Genomic DNA, 19,228 nt, shown 5'->3' with positions numbered 1-19,228 from the left:
ATTACATATCACAAATAATGCATTATAGAATCTAAAATACGCATTATACTATACAAAATATACATTATGTGCAACCCCAGACGAATTACTGCAGCTCGTATATTTGGACAACGTTTTTTAGACTTAGAACATACTACACCCTAGCCCCTAGGCTTGTTAAACCCCTAGGGAAAACAAGAAACGTGCGCCAAACATCGAAACACGACACAACTTAAATTAAACGCGTCAGTATAAATTTTCATTACATATCACAAATAATGCATTACAGAAACTAAACTACGCATTATACTATACAATATGTACATTATGTGGATCGACGACCGAGTTCACGTTCACCAGCACTTCAAAGTCCCCGAGTTGAACTATTCAACTCACTAGCGCAACCTCTTCTATCGCCGTGTTTCGCTCTACCTCACCTCCCTCCCGTCGCTCGAGGACTCCGATTTCACCAACCTCTCCGTCGGCAAAAAATTAACGACATCGTTTTATCGCTCGACGACAATCAGACGATCCACGACGATTTCCTCGGCGCAAGAGTCTGGTGGCTGAATCGCTGCAGCCCAAGACGAATTTCCTGCTAAACAACGTTTCGGATCGGCTACTGATATGAAAATAATTTACAAAATAAAACGTGGACTGATGGAAAAGGAATGAAACGAAATCTGAAGAAAATTTGTTGAAAAACCGCAGAGATCCTCAACGGAGGAAATCATGGACCATTTACAAAATAAAACGTGGACTGATGGAGAAGGAATGGAACGAAATCTGAAGAAAATTTGTGGAAAATTGATAATCGAAGTCGAAATATGGAAAATTGAAAATTTGTGGAAAATTGAAAATTTGTGGAAAAAACTTGAAAACATCCAAATCAACAAACATGGGCGTAAATTACCTTCTTCCATTGATAATCGAAATATGGTGGAAAATCAAAATCAGTATGCGCTTGATTCAGATACAATGAAGCTGTGAAAAATGAATTTATCGTCGTGTGATCGAAGCAAAATAAATCGCAGCACGATGGAGACGATGAAGCTGTGAAAAACGAATTTATCTCCGTGTGATCGAAGCAAAATAAATCGCGTACTGATGGAGACGATAAATCGCGGACTTATGGAGAAAGAATAAAACGAAATGTGAAGAAAATTTGTTGAAAAACTAGAGAGATTCTCAATCGGAGGAAATCATGGACCATTCCATAACTAACTCCATTAGTGATTCTCTTTTTCACCCTTTTGACGTAAAAATTGATTCAATTTGATAAATTCAGCCAAAGATTTAAACTATTGGATCATCATAAATCAACGCATGAGATTAAGAAGGAGAAAGGATTAATAAGGGGAAAAGGATTTGAATACAACTATATATATATATATAGGGTCATGATCTATGGCAAACACCTCTTAACCATATAACTAGAGAACAAATAATAGCCACAAGATTAAAAAAATCAAGGGCTAGTATTAATTTTTGAATTTAATGAGATATTAGTTCCCTCAATCACAAATTTACTCCACAATAATAAGGCGGGGGTATAATGGTCATTGCACATCCAAAATTAGATTACATCATTGGCATTTGAAAAAGAAACCGCATTATTCTCTTCTCCTCCTCTTCCTTCTTCTGCAAAATAGTTCTCAGCTCTCCTACCGCCGATTCGTCCGATTGAAGAGGAATTCGATTGGAAATTATCAATATTTTCGCGATTCAAGTGACTCTCTTTCCCCGACGAAGGAATCTGCATCGGTGTCTCCAATCATCACTCTTCCAGCGGCCAACAACACCGCCGCCGTCAACAAGGCGGCGGCGGCGGCGCTCCGGAAGGAGCTCATCGCGGTGATCAAGGAGAAGAAGGAGGCGATGGCCAAGGGCGGGCCGCTCTACGACATCTTGTCGCACATGATCGTGGCATCTGACCCCGAGCGGGAACACACAGATCTATGATATAATTTAGCCTGCATTTCCCAATTTATCTTCTGTTTTTCTTAGTTTTGATTTCCTTTAATTAGGGAATTAACATTAGGTGATAAGCTATCGTTGCAATTTTTATGATGGGATGTAGTGTAGTATTTGAATTTTGTGAGATTTTAGCTATGCATTTCAGATGTAGCCCCTTTCTGTTTCTTCTTGCTCTGATCTAATTATATTATCAATGTTGAATTGTCCCAAAAATAATCATGCTAAGAGTGAAGAGTGAAGTAAAATCATGCTAAGAGTGATGTGTTTTGTAAACAAGAGTGAAGTAAAATCAGAACAAGAGTGATGTGTTTTGTGAACAAGAGTGAAGTAAAATCAGAACAAGAGTGAAGTGAAATCAGAACAAGAGTGATGTGTTTTGTGAACAAGAGTGAAGTGAAATCAGAACAAGAGTGATGTGTTTTGTGAACAAGAGTGAAGTAAAATCAGAACAAGAGTGATGTTTTGTAAACAAGAGTGAAGTAAAATCACAATAAAAGTGATGTGTTTTGTGAACAAGAGTGAAGTGAAATCATAATAAGAGTGATGTGTTTTGTGAACAAGAGTGAAGTAAAATCAGAACAAGAGTGATGTGTTTTGTGAACAAGAGTGAAGTAAAATCAGAACAAGAGTGATATTTTGTAAACAAGAGTGAAGTAAAATCAGAACAAGAGTGATGTGTTTTGTGAACAAGAGTGAAGTAAAATCAGAACAAGAGTGAAGTGAAATCAGAACAAGAGTGATGTGTTTTGTGAACAAGAGTGAAGTGAAATCAGAACAAGAGTGATGTGTTTTGTGAACAAGAGTGAAGTGAAATCAGAACAAGAGTGATGTGTTTTGTGAACAAGAGTGAAGTAAAATCAGAACAAGAGTGAAGTGAAATCAGAACAAGAGTGATGTGTTTTGTGAACAAGAGTGAAGTGAAATCAGAACAAGAGTGATGTGTTTTGTGAACAAGAGTGAAGTGAAATCAGAACAAGAGTGATGTGTTTTGTGAGCAAGAGTGAAGTAAAATCAGAACAAGAGTGATGTTTTGTAAACAAGAGTGTAGTAAAATCACAAGATACATCAGTAACATTAAACGTAGACGGAAACTAACTATATCGAAGACGAATCTTAGAGCCTACAGCCACCGCGCCCCGCTCTTGTTCCGAAACTCCGCTTCTCTTCTACGGCAGCTCATCGTTGCGTCTCCTTACCCGCCGACGCTGATTCCGGTGAGTCCGACGTAGAGGTAGGTTTTGATTTGGGGTTTTTTCAGCATTGGCGCGACGATTGAATCCGCCAACAGCCCCTCCGCCCCGATCGCCTTTGCCAGCTCCCCCACCGCCGCCAGTATCCTCTCCGGCGCCACCCCCAGCTCAGAATTACGATTTGGAATAAGAAAGGATCGCAGATTTGGAAGATTTCGCGTAATTTGATCGCATGTTTTAATTCAGAAAGTAATTTCCAAAAATACCCTCAGCATATTTTATTTTATTAAAATTAATAATATTTGTTCCATTAAGATGTGTGGCTGAGATTTGTTCTCTAGTTATACCCTTAAAAATAGTTATATCTTGATCACTACCCTATATATATATATATATATATGCAAAACTAGATTTAAATACAGAAACGCAGAACAATATCATAATTAGGTCACTTTTAGGTCATAGTTAGGTAATTTTTAGGTCATGCTAACAAAGCATGACCTAAAACGATCTTAGCATGACATTAAACCCAAATATTATAATATGACCTAAAATTGCTTAATTATGACCTTCCGTGTTTTTGTTTAATTATTGACCATTAGATCATCTAATCCTAGGGCCAAGATTTGGTCTGCATTTCTGGATTTAAACACATACTTATTTTGATCATCTCCCTATATATATATATATATTAATTTGCGTAAAACATAGTTGTAGTAAAATTTAATCGTATGTCCTGCATATGGAATCTCAGCCCTTCTTTTCCACTCTCAAAAGCAAAAGCAGAAGCAGAAGCAGCCAAAAAACAAACATTTCTTCTCCTTTTTCTTCATTAAACCTCTCCTTTCTCTCTCTAAACTCTAGCGAACTAGTATTACATTAAATAGGTACTCATTTTTTGCATTACCAACTAATTTCATTTTGCCTTATTTCTTCTCTTATACTAATACAGTATGTGTCTGTGGATTTTACTATTCATTGTGTTTTACTTCAAATACAAAATCATTTTTTTTTTCAAATTATGTTGCCTAGAATTTTGATATTCCATGATTTTCCCTAGCTTTTGATCACCATCACTTGTGAGTATGATATTTTATTTTCATTTTTTTCTAACTACTGATGAGTAGGACGATTTTGGATCTAGATTGGTCAGCTGTTGTTGTGTTGGATGTGTCTCTGCTGTTATTTTATTTTCAGTTTTATCTCACTACTGGTATCCAGGATTTTGGATCTACATTGGTTTGTTTTCAGCTTCTGCTGTGTTGGAAACTGTCCCTAAAAACTATGAACATTTGATTGGACATGCATAATTGGTAAGGGCATTAGCAATGGGGCGCCCTAAGGCGCGCCCTATGGCGCGCCACGTCAGCAGTTTTATCCTCCTACCTCCCCACCTGCAGTGGGGCGCCCTAAGGCGCGCCCTAAGGCGCGCCCTATGGCGCGCCACATCATCATTTTTTTTAATATTTAAAAACACATACGAATTTAAAAAAATTAATACATTACAATAAGAATTAAAAAAACTTCATTTCATTTATAAAAATTAATACATTACAATGCGAATTTAAAAAAATTAATATATTACAATGCGAATTTACTTTGAATAAAATTTTATTACAATACGAATATATACGTATATAATATTTCAAATATGATAAATAAATTGAATTAAACAAGTCCGGATTATTTATAATGCATATGAATTTTGATAATGACGTCTTTTAATATATAATAGAGTTTAATTAAATTAAACAAATTTATTAAGATGATTAATTTCAAGATATAATAGAAAATTATTTATTTTTCAAGTTATCTCAACTAATGCTTGTAGCCCAATGGTAAGAATTATTGCCTTCCAAGCAATAGACCCGGGTTCGAATCCCAGGAAACGCATTTTTTTAAGTAAAATGTGTGTCATCGTCCGCGCCCATCGTCCGCCGCCTCCGCAATGGCGCGGACGATGGCGCGGACGATAGGCATCGGGCGCGCCATCCTCCGCGCCCTTAGTATCGGCCGCGACGATCGTCCGCGACCTATCGTCCGTATCCGCAATGGGCGCGGACGATCGATGGCGCGGACGATGCGCGCCATCGGGCGTGCCATCGTCCGCCCATTGCGGATGGCCTAAAGTAAGTGATAGTGAAGAATGGGGCCCACATTATTAGTAGTAGTTAGTGTAGTTGGATTTTCGAAATTAGAAAGTTCGGAGTCATGTACTAGGCCTAGCTCATCAGTTGTAACACGAAGCTCGTTAAATTAGTGATTCATGAACATTATTGCAGGTAGCGGATGGGGAGGACGATTCAAGTGTCTAGCTTCCCCAGCCTTCTTTCTGCGGAGAGGATCAGAATGATCTTCTCGGAGCATGAAATATTGCGCAATATAGTTGGTGCTACTACTATATATGCCATACAAGTAAAAATCAAACAGGAACCTGGTTCAAGGGCTTATGCTATAGTCCAATTTACACACAGCCTAGACGACGAAACATTGATGCGTTTGAGAAACTTTCGCCCAAGGTGTGGTACTTCCTATTTGAAGTTCTGGGATCAGAAAGACATTGTGCCAAATCCTAGAACATATGACAATGTTTTGGAGGGTGTGACTTTGAATTTAGGATGCCAGATTTCACAAGACGAGTTTCAAGTGTTGTGGAAGGCTGCAAATGTTTGTGTTAAATTCGGAACTGGCCTCAAGGTCATGCACTTGTTATTGTGTCATGAGTTAGATGAATACAGGCTTCAGCTCTACTATGACAATATATGGCAGATTGTGCTGTATGATTCTGGCATTCATGCTCCGAAGATGCTTCTCATTCACGTCTGTTTTTAATAGTAATTACTTTACTTCATTCATAAGCCATTGAGTTCTGGAAATAACTAGTTACATTACTTTACAAGGTGCATACTTATATATTCATAAATATTTTCTTTCTTTGTAGATCATGTTCTTACTTGATTACTATGGTTAATTTTGCTCTATTGTACCAATTCTACTTTTGTTTCATTTTGGTGTTATAGATGAGATGAAACATAGGAACTAAAAGAACTGATATGTTTTGTCTTCTGTCTTGTAGTTATATGGAGCACCGCGAATCTACAAGAAGCTTGCAGACTCTGAGTACAACTATTTTCAGCAAACTCCAGATGATCAGTGGGTCCGAACAACTGATTTTACCCCATCATTGTGTATCGGACAATCTTCCGGGATATGTCTCCGGCTTCCTTATGGCATCAAACTTCCTGATTTTGAAAGACACTATGTATACTACAAAGAAAGTAAAAAGCCATTCTTCTTAGAAACTGGTGTGCCATTCTGTGAAAATATGGATCTAGTTCCAATCATGCGACCTCCCCGAGGTCTTGAATTGCCATATAGACTACTCTTCAAGGTTTGTTGTTTGGTACAAACTGGGTGTCTTCCTGGGGCGAAACTAGATGAAAACTTTTACCGACTGCTCAATGCGGAAAGATTTGATATTGCATACTTAGAGCAGCTTTTGGAAAAGCTTTACTATCTGAAGGAGTGTTGTTATGATCCTCACTCATGGCTTATTGAGCAGCATCAAAGCTACGGCTCCTTCAAGAAACCGAAATCTCCTGCTGTGGACGCTGACGTTGTGCATATCCACAGGGTTCAAGTCACTCCGACCAAAGTGTATTTCCATGGTCCAGAAGTGAATGTATCAAATCGTGTGCTACGCAACTTCCATGATCACATTGATAATTTTCTTCGTGTTTCATTTGTGGAAGAGGATTGGAGTAAGATGTATGCATCTGATTTATCACCGAGGGGAGCTGGTGGGGATGAGAGCACAAGAACAAAGCTGTACGATAGGATACTTTCTACTCTGAGGAATGGCATCACAATTGGGAGTAAGAAATTTGAGTTTCTTGCATTTTCCTCGAGTCAATTACGTGAAAACTCCCTATGGATGTTCGCTCCTACTGACAACCTCAACGCTAATGATATAAGGCAGTGGATGGGTGACTTCAGTTCCATACGGAACGTGGCAAAATATGCTGCAAGGCTTGGACAGTCCTTTGGTTCGTCCACAGAGACCCTAAGTGTTGCTCAGAATGAGGTTGAAAAGATCCCTGATGTTGAGCTTGTAAGAGATGGAACCACATATGTCTTTTCTGATAGGATCGGAAAGATATCAGTCGACTTTGCACGGAGAGTTGCTATAAAATGTGGTCTCAGAAGCAATATTCCATCTGCCTTCCAGATCAGGTATGGTGGCTACAAAGGAATTGTCGCGATTGATCCCACTTCATCAGTGAAGATGTCGTTGAGACCGAGCATGTTGAAGTATCAATCAGACGATACAAAACTGAATGTTCTAGGATGGAGCAAATACCAACCCTGCTTCTTGAATTGCCAAATCATCACACTCTTATCCACTCTTGGGGTTGCGGATCATGTCTTTGAGAAGAAGCAAAGAGAAGCAGTCGCTCAGCTGAACGACATTATAGTTGATCCATTCAAGGCTCTCGAAGCTTTGGATCTCATGTCTCTAGGAGAAAACACTTACATCTTGAAGGAAATGTTGAAATGTGGATATAAACCTGATGAAGAGCCGTTTCTTGCAATGATGCTGCAAACTCTCCGGTCATCACAACTGCTGGATTTACGGACCAAATCCAGAATATTCATCCGACAAGCTAGAAACATGATGGGATGTCTCGATGAAACTGCCACATTAGAACATGGACAAGTGTTTGTACAATTTTCTGGCGCGGGGCAGAGGAGGTTCTATGAGGAATCCATTGATGAGTATTCATCTACAGATCACAACTACGTCGTTAAAGGAAAGGTGGCTGTTGCTAAGAACCCATGCTTGCACCCTGGCGATCTTCGGGTCTTAGAAGCTATTGATGTCCCAGCATTGCATCACATGGTGAACTGCATAGTATTCCCTCAGAAAGGAATGAGGTAAAAACTCACTTGTTTTTAGTTTCTTGTATAAGATTGTTGTTGAAGGCTAATCATATGTTGTAATAACAGACCACACCCGAACGAATGTTCCGGGAGCGATTTGGATGGAGATATATATTTTGTTTGTTGGGACCCTGACATGATTCCACCGAAACAATTCTCACCTATGGATTACAATCCTGCCCCAGCCACACGGCTCGACCATGAGGTTACCATTGAGGTACATTTTTCTCTCTTTCGTCATTTACATGAACTGTCAAATTGGTAAGTTTTAGGCGCAATCGATGTTCTTGTAGGAGGTCCAAGAATACTTCACCAACTACATCTTGAACGAGAGTTTAGGAATGATTGCCAACGCCCACATTGTTTTTGCTGACAAAGAGCCATTCATGGCCATGAGCAGTCCTTGTTTGGAGCTAGCTGAGTTACACTCAGTGGCAGTCGACTTCCCCAAAACTGGCGTCCCTGCACAGATCCTTCCTAAACTACGCGTGAAAGAATACCCAGATTTCATGGAGAAGCGTGACAAGCCCACTTGCGAATCCAAGGGTGTGATAGGTAAGCTCTTCAGGGAGGTGAAGGATGTCGCCACCGACACAAGTTCCTTAAAGTTCACAAGAGAAGTGGCTAGAAGCTCGTACGACTCTGACATGGAAGTTGATGGCTTCAGAGACTACATTGAGGAAGCGTTCGAGTGCAAGACCAACTATGACCGTAAACTTGGAAACTTGATGGACTACTACGGCATCAAGACTGAGGGTGAGATATTGAGCAGAGCTATTATGAAGATGTCGAAAACATTTGATCGAAGAAAGAGTGCTGAGGCGGTTGGTGCTGCAGTGAAGTCTCTGAGGAATGAGGCTAGATCATGGTTCAAGAAAGGAAGCAAATCGGGGGATGCAAATGCACTGGCTTCGGCTTGGTATCACGTGACTTATCATCCCGATTTTTGTGGTCATTACAACATGGATATGAAGATGAAGAGGAATCACTATATTAGCTTCCCATGGTGTGTGTACGACACGCTAGTCCGGATCAAGAATTAGAAGAGAAGAAAAGATGATTTAAACAGCAGCCTAGGTCAAGAAGGAATCAAGAAGAAGAAGAAGTCAAGAAAAGAGCAGTCATATCAAGGAGGAAACATGAAGGGGGAGACTAGCAAAAAAGACCACTCAAAATGCAGCTCATTTCATGAAGTAATCAAGAAGGAGAGTGCAAGAAAAGATCACTCAAAGGGAAGTGAAAAGATGATGATGGAGAATGCTTCAAGTAAAGATGAGCCAGCAAGCAGCTCAGGGTGCCAGAAAATGTGGATAAGAAAGGAGTTGAAAGGTCTAACATTGAAATGAGTATTTTCAGATGAAATTTGGCATGTAAATATAGTTCAAAACTTAAGCATTTGGATAAACTAGACTTGCATTGTGCGTTTTGTTATCTCATCTAACTGATGCTGAGTTTGAATGCAGTGATTTGAATTGTGAATTGTGAGTTTGGATTTTATGTATTTGAAAGACAAGTGTTTGCTTCTGAAAATAAGCCCTCAAAGCCACCATTGTTGTCATATGTTTTCAAGAACTTGTCAATCCAACAAATCAAGAACTTTTTTGATGATTTTGAGGTAGTAATCTTTCTACAAATAAATGAAATGTAGGTAGGGTTTTCAAGAACTTGTCAATCCAACAAATCAAGAACTTTTTTGATGATTTTGAGGTAGTAATCTTTCTACAAATAAATGAAATGTAGGTAGGGTTTTCAAGAACTTGTCAATCCAACAAATCAAGAACTTTTTTGATGATTTTGAGGTGAAAATAATAGTAATCTTTCTACAAATAAATGAAATGTAGGTAGGGTTTTCAAGAACTTGTCAATCCAACAAATCAAGAACTTTTTTGATGATTTTGAGGTAGTAATCTTTCTACAAATAAATGAAATATAGGTAGGTAAAAGATGAAGGTAAATAGAACGGTGAAATGAAATTAATATAGAAAAAAATAACAGGGGTATTGATAAAATGCAAACTCTAAATATTGTACAAATTCCAAACGGTCCGGATCATAACTTGAAGTTTATACAATATTTAGAGTTTGCATTTGATTACATCCCAAAATAACAATTATTATTATTTCGGTCCAAAAAAATAATTTAATAATAGTGAATATTGATCTAAAATAAAATTGATAAAGTAAGAGAGTAATAGAGATAATAAATGATTTAAATATTATAAGTGAAAAATATGACATCTCACTAAAGGAGAAAATTTACCATTATAAATAGAGATTAATTTTAATGCACAATTTTAAATGAAAAAAATAAAACTATTTTTTATAAAAAGAGATTCTATAGTACTTAATAGTCACAATAAATACAAAAAGAAATTGTTTTTATTCTTATACTTTTAAGTTCTAACTATAAATAAAATAGTATTTTCTGAGCACATTCAATAGGTATAACTATAAATAAAATACTCCAATATTTTCTGAGCACATTCAATGTGATGCGACAAATTTGGCTGGTTGATTACAGAAAGTGGCCGGAATAGCGAAATTGTCCGATCAGCCAAACTTCAGTCGCGATGATGAATTTTATTTTTTTGATGCCATATTGAAAACGTATTTGGTGTATAATGTAGTTTTGGTAGAGAATAATCAAGGCCTAGATTATATAATTATTTATCATTTACATATCTTTTCCTCCAGTCCTTCTAATATCTCTACCTCCCTTTGGTATTTTGACACGTTGCGTAAAATATATTAGTGGTTATATTTTCTTCTTCATAACTCATTTTGTATTTTAGTTTATCTCATCCAAGATGATTCATTATTACAAAGAAATAAAAACCATTTTATCTCGTTTTATTCATTTTCTTTCACTTTATTCTCTTTCTATTCATCTCTCTAAACATCATTTTTTTAACCTCGTGTCGAAAAAAAACCTCACTAATTACATGGATGGGTGGAGTAAATATCTTTATGAGTCCAAACAAAACAACACTTCAGAAAATTGAAATATGTTTAAATTAGATCAAATTATTCATAGCTACGAACTCCTCCATCCGCTATTAGGAATATCATTTCTTGATGGCACATATTTTAAAAAATATTAAATAAAGTGGATAGAAAAATGTTAATGAAATCTGTGTCCCACTTGTATATACTCCATATTAATTTTAAATGAAATGTGAGTGGAATAAGTTAGTGGAATGTGAAATCCTATATATTTTCATTTATAGTAAAAATGAACCGAGACTCTCATTCATGGATGGAGGTAGTAATTTTGATCTAATTCAAATATTTATCCCGTCCTTATAAAATTTGAGTCAAATAATATTTATTTAATATAATCATTAGTATTTATTATATTAAATTAGTGGCTGAAAATTTCTAAATCATTTATTACTAGTTTAGCTTATTTTTAGGTGTTACAGAATAAGTCATAACCTCATTGCACTTGGGAGGACAACTATTTCATCGTTGGATACAAAAGTCACTTGCTAGAAATAAAGAAAAAAGAAAGAAGTTTAAACAAATCCTACCTATGAATCTTTTGTTGTGTAATATTATATGGCCCTTCCCTTTCTATGTTATTACAATCATAAAGCAGACTATATTTTCATTCTAGAAAACATCACTTTCACTACCTTGTTTGCCTGAGTTGTTTTCATCACCACCCCAACAATGCCTCATCTATGAATACAAGGCATTCACCACATTTGCATTACATCAACCATGATCATCATCAACTTCTTCCTGTGTCTCTTCTTAATCAGATTCATCTACAAGGCAATATGGATCCCACTTCGCGTGCAGCGAACGATGAGCACCGGCCCTCGTTACAGACTCATTCACGGAACTACTAAAGAGAGCATGGTCTTGAGGCAAGAAGCACTCATGGAGCTGTCACATGATATATTCCCCAAAATCCAGCCTCACTTCTATCAATGGATGAAGCTTTATGGTATGCTAACTATAACTAGCTCGATTTCGGAAACTATTCTCAAATTTATTGTGTTTGACAGGAAAGAATTTCCTTACCTGGACTGGAACTCAACCTCATGCGGTGATAACTGATACTCACAAACAAGAATGGAGTTTTCATCAAAATTAAAAGCAGAGGTAATGTGAAGAAGCTGCTTGGAGATGGGCTTGTTATGGCTGAAGCTCAGGAAATTGGCTAACCATTCATTCTATGCAGAAAGTTGAAGGCCAAATAAAATATTTTCATTCTACTCTCTCTCTATATCGATTGAAACTAAAAAATATAATACAACTATCTTATATCGGTGTACAAAGAGAACTGAAATTACTAGATAAGTCTCATAGCCTCTCCGTGTATCACCAATTGGTTTTAGGATGGAACTGGTGAATTTCTATCACTCTCAATGTAGCCGGTTTAAGACCCCCACAGTTTGCTTGTGTAGGAGATGATTCCATCCATGATTGCAAGCGTTGAAACAATGCTCCAAAATTGGAAGCACTACCATGGCAGAGAAATAGATGTGTCTGAACACCTCAAAGTCATGAGCTCAGATGTGATCTCAAGAACTGCCTTTGGCAGCAGTTATGTGGAAGGAAAGAACATCTTCAACATGCTGACCAAGCTCGGCTTCCTTATCTTCCAGAACTCGCCCAAGATCCGGCCTTTTGAGTACCTTCTACGCCATCATAATCATTCTATGTACTATCTTGCCATTTTTTAGCTGACATTTTTTATTTTGCTGCAGAAGGATTTGGGAGACGCAGGATGAAGTAGAATCAGACGAGATTGAGCGGTCTCTCCGTGACACTGCCATGTCAATAGTGTGGAAGAGAGAGGAGACACGGGATTATGGGACTGATTTTCTTGGAGCATTGCTAAGAGCTCACCATGATTCAGACAAGGAGAATAGGATCTCACTCGACGATGTCATAGATGAATGCAAGGTTTTCTTCCTAGCCGGGCACGAAACTACGAGCAGCTTGCTGTCGTGGACAATTCTTCTCTTAGCAATCCACACAGATTGGCAAGAAAAGGCAAGACAAGAAGTGTTAGAGCTTTATGGACAGCAAAATCCTACAGCAGAAGGCCTTCCTAGATTGAAGACAGTAAGTAAGAACATTTTCCCAACATAGGACTATTACAATTAACTAACACATGACATTTCTTATTGTGTTGATGAAGGCTAACATGATTATCAATGAGACGTTGAGGCTCTACTGCCCAGTAGCGAGCCTAGTGAGGCAGGGGACGAGGCGGGTGAGGGTGGGGAGATACGAATTCCTGGCCAAGATGGAATTCCACATCCCACCTCTGGCACTGCATAGGAATCAAGAGATATGGGGGAAAGATGCACATTTGTTCAAACCGGAGTGATTCGCAGAGGGTGTTGCTGCAGCTACCAAGAACAACCCCATGGCCTTCCTCCCCTTTGGCTATGGGCCAAGAACGTGCGTTGGCTTGAATTTCGCTAGCAATGAGACCAAGATTGCACTATCAATGATCCTTCAACGGTATAGGTTCACTCTGTCAAAGAATTACTCTCATTTTCCTATTAGTATCATCACCACACGACCACAATGTGGTGTGCACATCATTCTCCAACCATTACAGCAGTAAAATGGAATGTCACATGTTATCCCATATAATACTTTAAATAAAAGATCAACATATGGTAAGTAAAAGTGAATGTATACATCATTATTAGTACACTTTAACACGCACACACATATACTACTTGATCTGATATTCATGATAATGTGGATTGCAATATTTTAATTCAATTATGCAAGCAGGGAATCACTGATTTTTTTTTTTATTTTGAGTTATGATATCTAGAGATTTTAGTGGCTGATTGATTTACAAAGCTAGAGCATGACAATGATTTTTCTTGTATTGAATTACACCAACTTCTTAAAAGGAAACAGACACCTTCACCTCAAGCTAAACTCTTTTTAATTTCTCTAGTTTCTCTGTTTGCGACAAACAAATGGAAATGAACCTACATTGTCTTTAGGTTAATATTCCCTAAGTGCATTTCTCTCCTTTTCTTCAGTTAGGGTTTTGGGTTTTGAGGTCCCAAGGGCTGCGATTCCGATTTTTCGTTCAGTGTTTGAATTTTAAATCGTTGTAAATCGTTCTTTAAAATATCAATGAGACAAGACAAAGACGGGCTACATTTCCACCATCTTCCTACTGTGGCATTTAACTGCACCAAAACCACTACACCATAAAGGCAGAGATAAAAAAAAAAGTAGGGACATACACAAGACTTTTGAAATCAGAAACATGGCTTGTATTCCAAAAGATGGGGAGAAGTTTTAACCTGACTCGACGAAGTGCGTTGCAATTTTAGCACAAATTTCACACCACAGTTTGTATTCAACTGAACCCATTAAGATAACCTACTCTGCTGAATTCTGTCTCAGCACATCTACACAGTATGAATTGGAGGATACTCACTAGTTAGAAATTCAAAATCCTGCTTCTATTCTCCCAATGTATACTGCGGATGCAAAAGGTAATTGTGAAATCAATGACCGTAACTTGACAGTTAGCAGAATCTTTGTCACTCATTCTCAGGCACTCCCAACATAGAAAAGCTGGTATCTTCAGATCCGAGGAACGGAATGTACTCTGACCCTCTGACATGGACGCTATAGCAAGCTGAATGATGATAAGCAAGTTGTGAGGTTGAGGAATATTTAAATCAATGGCACATTCCTTAGGAGCATATATAAAGCATATCTACAAATAATACTATTTAGATCATACCGTTTTCTATTTTCATTACACTCTGGAGCATTACATCCATCTTTTGCTTCATATCCGAGAAGTGCTTCATATCCGAGGAGTCGTCCATCTTTGGGGCAACAAGTGTCAGGTCTCTATAGATTTCACGCACAAACCTGCAAATCTTTTCAGCAAACTCAAGTTCACCGTCTGATATCCTACTCATTGCCATCCTCATCAACTCTCCAGTTAAGTCAGCAAGCTGCATATGATCAGTTGCTAATTATTGTTAGGAACGGATATTGAACAAGGCACTTTAGAATCATAAGAGTCTCATATATCAAAGACAAAAATAGGTTGAGGCTGACATAGCAAATGAAGTTCATTATTTGTGTGAATGTCACAAAAATGATAGAGTATTACCCCCAACAGATAGTCAAGCACATTAATTTGCAAAGGCTCGTTAGATGGATCGCCTAGAGTTCGTAACGAAGCATTGATCTCATCAAGATTCAAAAGAGCACCTGTTTTGCAAAAGCTACACAGTGTAGCAGCTTCAATGTATTCCTGAATCTAGAAATGCAAGGAAATCAAGATTGTGATTGCAAAACATTTTGAAGCCTTCAGAATTTAAAATGGCAGAATAATGGTTACCCCTGGAGAATAGGCTCGTCTTAACTTCCAAAAATCTGTTCCTCCTAGCTCTTTTACTAAACGAGCTATATACTGATCCATCACAGCAGCTAGATCATTTTCTGCTTTCTGTAAAACTTCCTCTTTATTGTGCTTACTGATTCTGTTATTACCAATGTTAAACAAATAGTAACTCTTATTTGGGTTGGATATCAAACAACACCAAGAAACAACAAGGTTATGGAAATAATTATACAAGTATACATGGATTCAAAATATATACTTATTAGCATTGAACATTTCATGAAACACATGAACATAAAACAAAAATATCCTTTTACCTGTGCACTTGAAATATGACTTTTTTACTGTTCATAGTAATATCCCGGCTGGCCTTTACCACTCTTTCTCTCTTGTCATTCTGTGGTGCATATTCATTAAGAGTATTTAATCTTATCAGGCAATGAAGAGTAGTATATTTGCAGCATACATTCATTTAAACTGAGAAGCATCAAGAGTGAGAAAATAGCAATTTGAAGAGAGCTGGGCAGGAATTTAATTGTCGTTTCTTCTAGTAGTAGCAGAAAAATTCAGTAACGGGACAACAGAAGAAATGCTGGGCCCAGTCAATCTTAAAGAAATGTGCAATGCTGCCAAGAGCTTGTTATGATAGGGCCAACAGCCTATCTTTCATATGTAACTAACTTAATCAATAGCTAAAAAATCAATTAACTGCATCACAAAGCTGTATCAAATGCAAACAAGGCTTAAGTAGAACACCAATCCTAGGAAATTCAGATATACTATACCGATTAACAATCTTGCAAACATGAGTAATAATATGTCACACTCACCAATTAATTAATTAAATGAATAAAAGGAAAACCTAGAAAACATGTTGCTAGAAGCGAATCGATACGATATGAAAAAGGGGAAAATGAATACCAGGTTATTAAGGTAAGTAGCGTAATTGGAAAAGGCATTCTTCATATTTAGGCCTGAATGAGCTGCATCGGTTGTCATGGTTCTGGGCTTTTTGGCGGCGGCACCAGCAATTTCTGCAACTGTTCGATAAAATGCGTCAAAGAATTAGTTCGGGCGTTTCCAATTTGTGCTTGTGTGTTGGAGAGAGAGAGAGAGAGAGAGAGAGGGGCTTACAGTTAGTGAAGCGTTGGGGTTTGGCCGTCATTAGAGAGAGTTTACGCGCGGCCGACGAGTTCAACATCTGTGCTGTCGCTCGACTCGATAAATGAAGATTCAAGTAAGCAATATTTTTATTCAATTTTTAAAATGAAATAATAAAATATCAAAGTGCTTTTATTCAATTGTTAAAATGAAGTAATAAAATAACAAGACCGCACTTAGAGCATCTCCAATGGTTCTGGACATGCAATAGCCTTCTCATAGCCTTCCCACTACCACATTATCTGCACTAAAATCCTCCTGCCACATCATCTGGATATGCAACTGGACATGCAATAGCCCTCCCATAGCCTATCCACATCACTAATAACAATTATATAATTTAATTTACAGACGTAGCAACATACAGAATTTAATTTACGAGACAAATACGGAAAAAATGAATAATTCTATTAAAATTTTAAAAAGTACAATAATATAAAAAAAGTACATTAATTTTTAAAAAAGTACAAAAATTTAAAAGTACATTTAAAAAAATTACATAATTTAAAATAAAACTAACGCCTTGCAATCCTCCGCGCCCACAACTCTTCAATTAAATCCTTTTGGAGTCGAATATGAGCATCCGTTTGACGCATGTCGGCATGTGCTTGGAGGAGGGCTTCTTCATCGTGAGGTACCCCACCTCGTACGTTGGCGGCAGCGACACCGTGGCTTGGACCTGCTTCATTATCGTCGTTGGCCCAATTAGTCAGTTGTACACCTTCATCTTCGACAATCATGTTGTGCATGATAATACAGGCGTACATTATATCAGCAATGCAGTCGACATGCCACAAACGCGTTGGTCCCTTAACTGCAGCCCATCGAGCCTGAAGCACACCAAATGCGCGCTCCACGTCCTTTCGCGCCGACTCCTGCCGCGTCGCAAAGTAGGCCTTCTTCGCATCTGATGGGCAGCGGATCGTCTTCACAAAGACTGGCCACCTAGGGTATATCTCATCCGCCAAGTAGTAGCCCATATCATGTTGGTTGTCGTTGGCGACAAAACTAATGGCCGGACCGACGCCCTGGCACTGCTCGTTGAAAAGGGATGACGAGTTGAGGACGTTTAGGTCGTTGTTCGAACCGGCTATCCCAAAGTACGCATGTCAAATCCACAGCCGGTAAAAAAAAAATTCTGACGCCGGTCTGACACCGATTCGGGGTCTACAATGGCGCCGTGAGAGTCGGCGACAGAATCGGCGTCAGTCTAAGAATCGGTGTAGGCGCGCCGATTTTGACGCCGGTTTCACTGACGCCGGCTGCAATGGTTCGGCGTCAGCACCGGCGTCCGCGAAAAATCGGCGTGCCTACGCTGATGCCGCCATTGGAGATGCTCTTAAACATCAAGTTGCTGTGGTGTAGTGGTTATCACGTCAGTCTTACCCACCGCACGGATTTGTAGTCACTTCAATAGTAGGACAACTGACATCTTTAAAGTTGCTTCATTCTCAAAAGCAGAGATCGATACCCTAACCATTTGATTAAGGATAGACGAGTCTCATGACAGTCGGCCATATTTGTCATATTATAATCACACCATGTACTATTGAAAGTGATTCATTTCTAAACAAATGGATTGCAAAATTAGTATTTAGTGAAAACATGATGCATATTTGCAACTTATGAAAATAAATGGTACTAGAAGTTTTCTGAACAAAGACTTTATTTCATTTAACGCAATTTTTTATATCTTAATAGTAGTATATTGTTTCTTTTTTGTTATGCCCTTTTGAATCTAAAGAGCAATTTTGTCCATTACAATTAGTAAAGTAGTTAAAGAATTAGTACTCAAACTAAAATAAAACTCCCTCCATTTCATAATAGTACAATCATTTTTGCATTTTGTGTGTTTCATAGTAGTAGAATTGTTTCTTTTTTTAGTAACACATTTTTCCATTCTTATTTTTATGTTTCATAATTAGTAAAGTAGTTAAAGAATTAGTACTCAAACTAAAATAAAACTCCCTCCATTTCATAATAGTACAATCATTTTTGCATTTTGCGTGTTTCATAGTAGTAGAATTGTTTCCTTTTTTAGTAACACATTTTTCCACTCTTATTTTTATGTTTCTCTTACTTTATTATCTCTACTTTTTCTTCTCTCATTTTTTATGGAGTATCTGTTTATGTAATATGTTACACACATTTTTCTTAATGGAGTATTTTATTTTAGATGCACAACTCATAACTTAAAGTAGTTACTTCTTGTTGGATTTCAAATGTTTTATACTCCCTCCGTCCCCAAAGATGATACGAGTTTTAATGTAAAATTGGTAAAGTAAGAGAGATATAGAGAGAAAATGTGATTAAAGTATTGTTAGTGGAAAATGAGTCATGCCTTATTAGAGAGAAAATACTTTACAAAATTAGAAAGTGCATATTCTTGTGGGACAGACTAAAAAAGAAATAGTGCATATTCTTGTGGGACAAAGTGAGTATAAATTATTAGTTTGAACCAAATATTTATAAGAATTAGCCAACTTAAGTTGAGGACCTATAATTAATTAATACTAATACACACTTGTGTACTGAGGAGTACTTCCAACGTCCATCAAATAATGTTTATATTTGTCATTTCGGTTTGTCCACAAAATATTATCTATTTTACTTTTTTAATA

General features: G+C 37.6%; 1 protein-coding gene and 2 pseudogenes across 1 annotated transcript; 2 read left to right on the top strand and 1 right to left on the bottom strand.

Moving 5' to 3' along the window:
• The first annotated feature begins 5,435 nt into the window (after window positions 1–5,435).
• LOC121771166 lies at window positions 5,436–9,433 on the top strand (annotated as a pseudogene).
• A 2,376-nt stretch (window positions 9,434–11,809) lies between these two features.
• On the top strand, window positions 11,810–13,676 carry LOC121770508 (annotated as a pseudogene).
• Window positions 13,677–14,329: 653 nt separating this feature from the next.
• LOC121770034 (translin-associated protein X-like) lies at window positions 14,330–16,692 on the bottom strand. Its single transcript, XM_042166828.1, has 7 exons — window positions 16,581–16,692; window positions 16,368–16,486; window positions 15,764–15,843; window positions 15,444–15,585; window positions 15,213–15,362; window positions 14,832–15,051; window positions 14,330–14,723 (listed from the first exon to the last, which is right to left on the bottom strand). The coding sequence occupies exons 1-7, from the start codon at window positions 16,645–16,647 to the stop codon at window positions 14,626–14,628; spliced, it is 876 nt and encodes a 291-aa protein (XP_042022762.1). The 5' UTR covers window positions 16,648–16,692; the 3' UTR covers window positions 14,330–14,625.
• Window positions 16,693–19,228: the final 2,536 nt, after the last annotated feature.

Source organism: Salvia splendens, chromosome 16, assembly GCF_004379255.2.
Source record: "Salvia splendens isolate huo1 chromosome 16, SspV2, whole genome shotgun sequence".
Classification (NCBI taxonomy): domain Eukaryota; kingdom Viridiplantae; phylum Streptophyta; class Magnoliopsida; order Lamiales; family Lamiaceae; genus Salvia; species Salvia splendens.
Note: the sequence above shows the minus strand (reverse complement) of the source record. Positions and strands in the feature narration are given on the sequence as shown.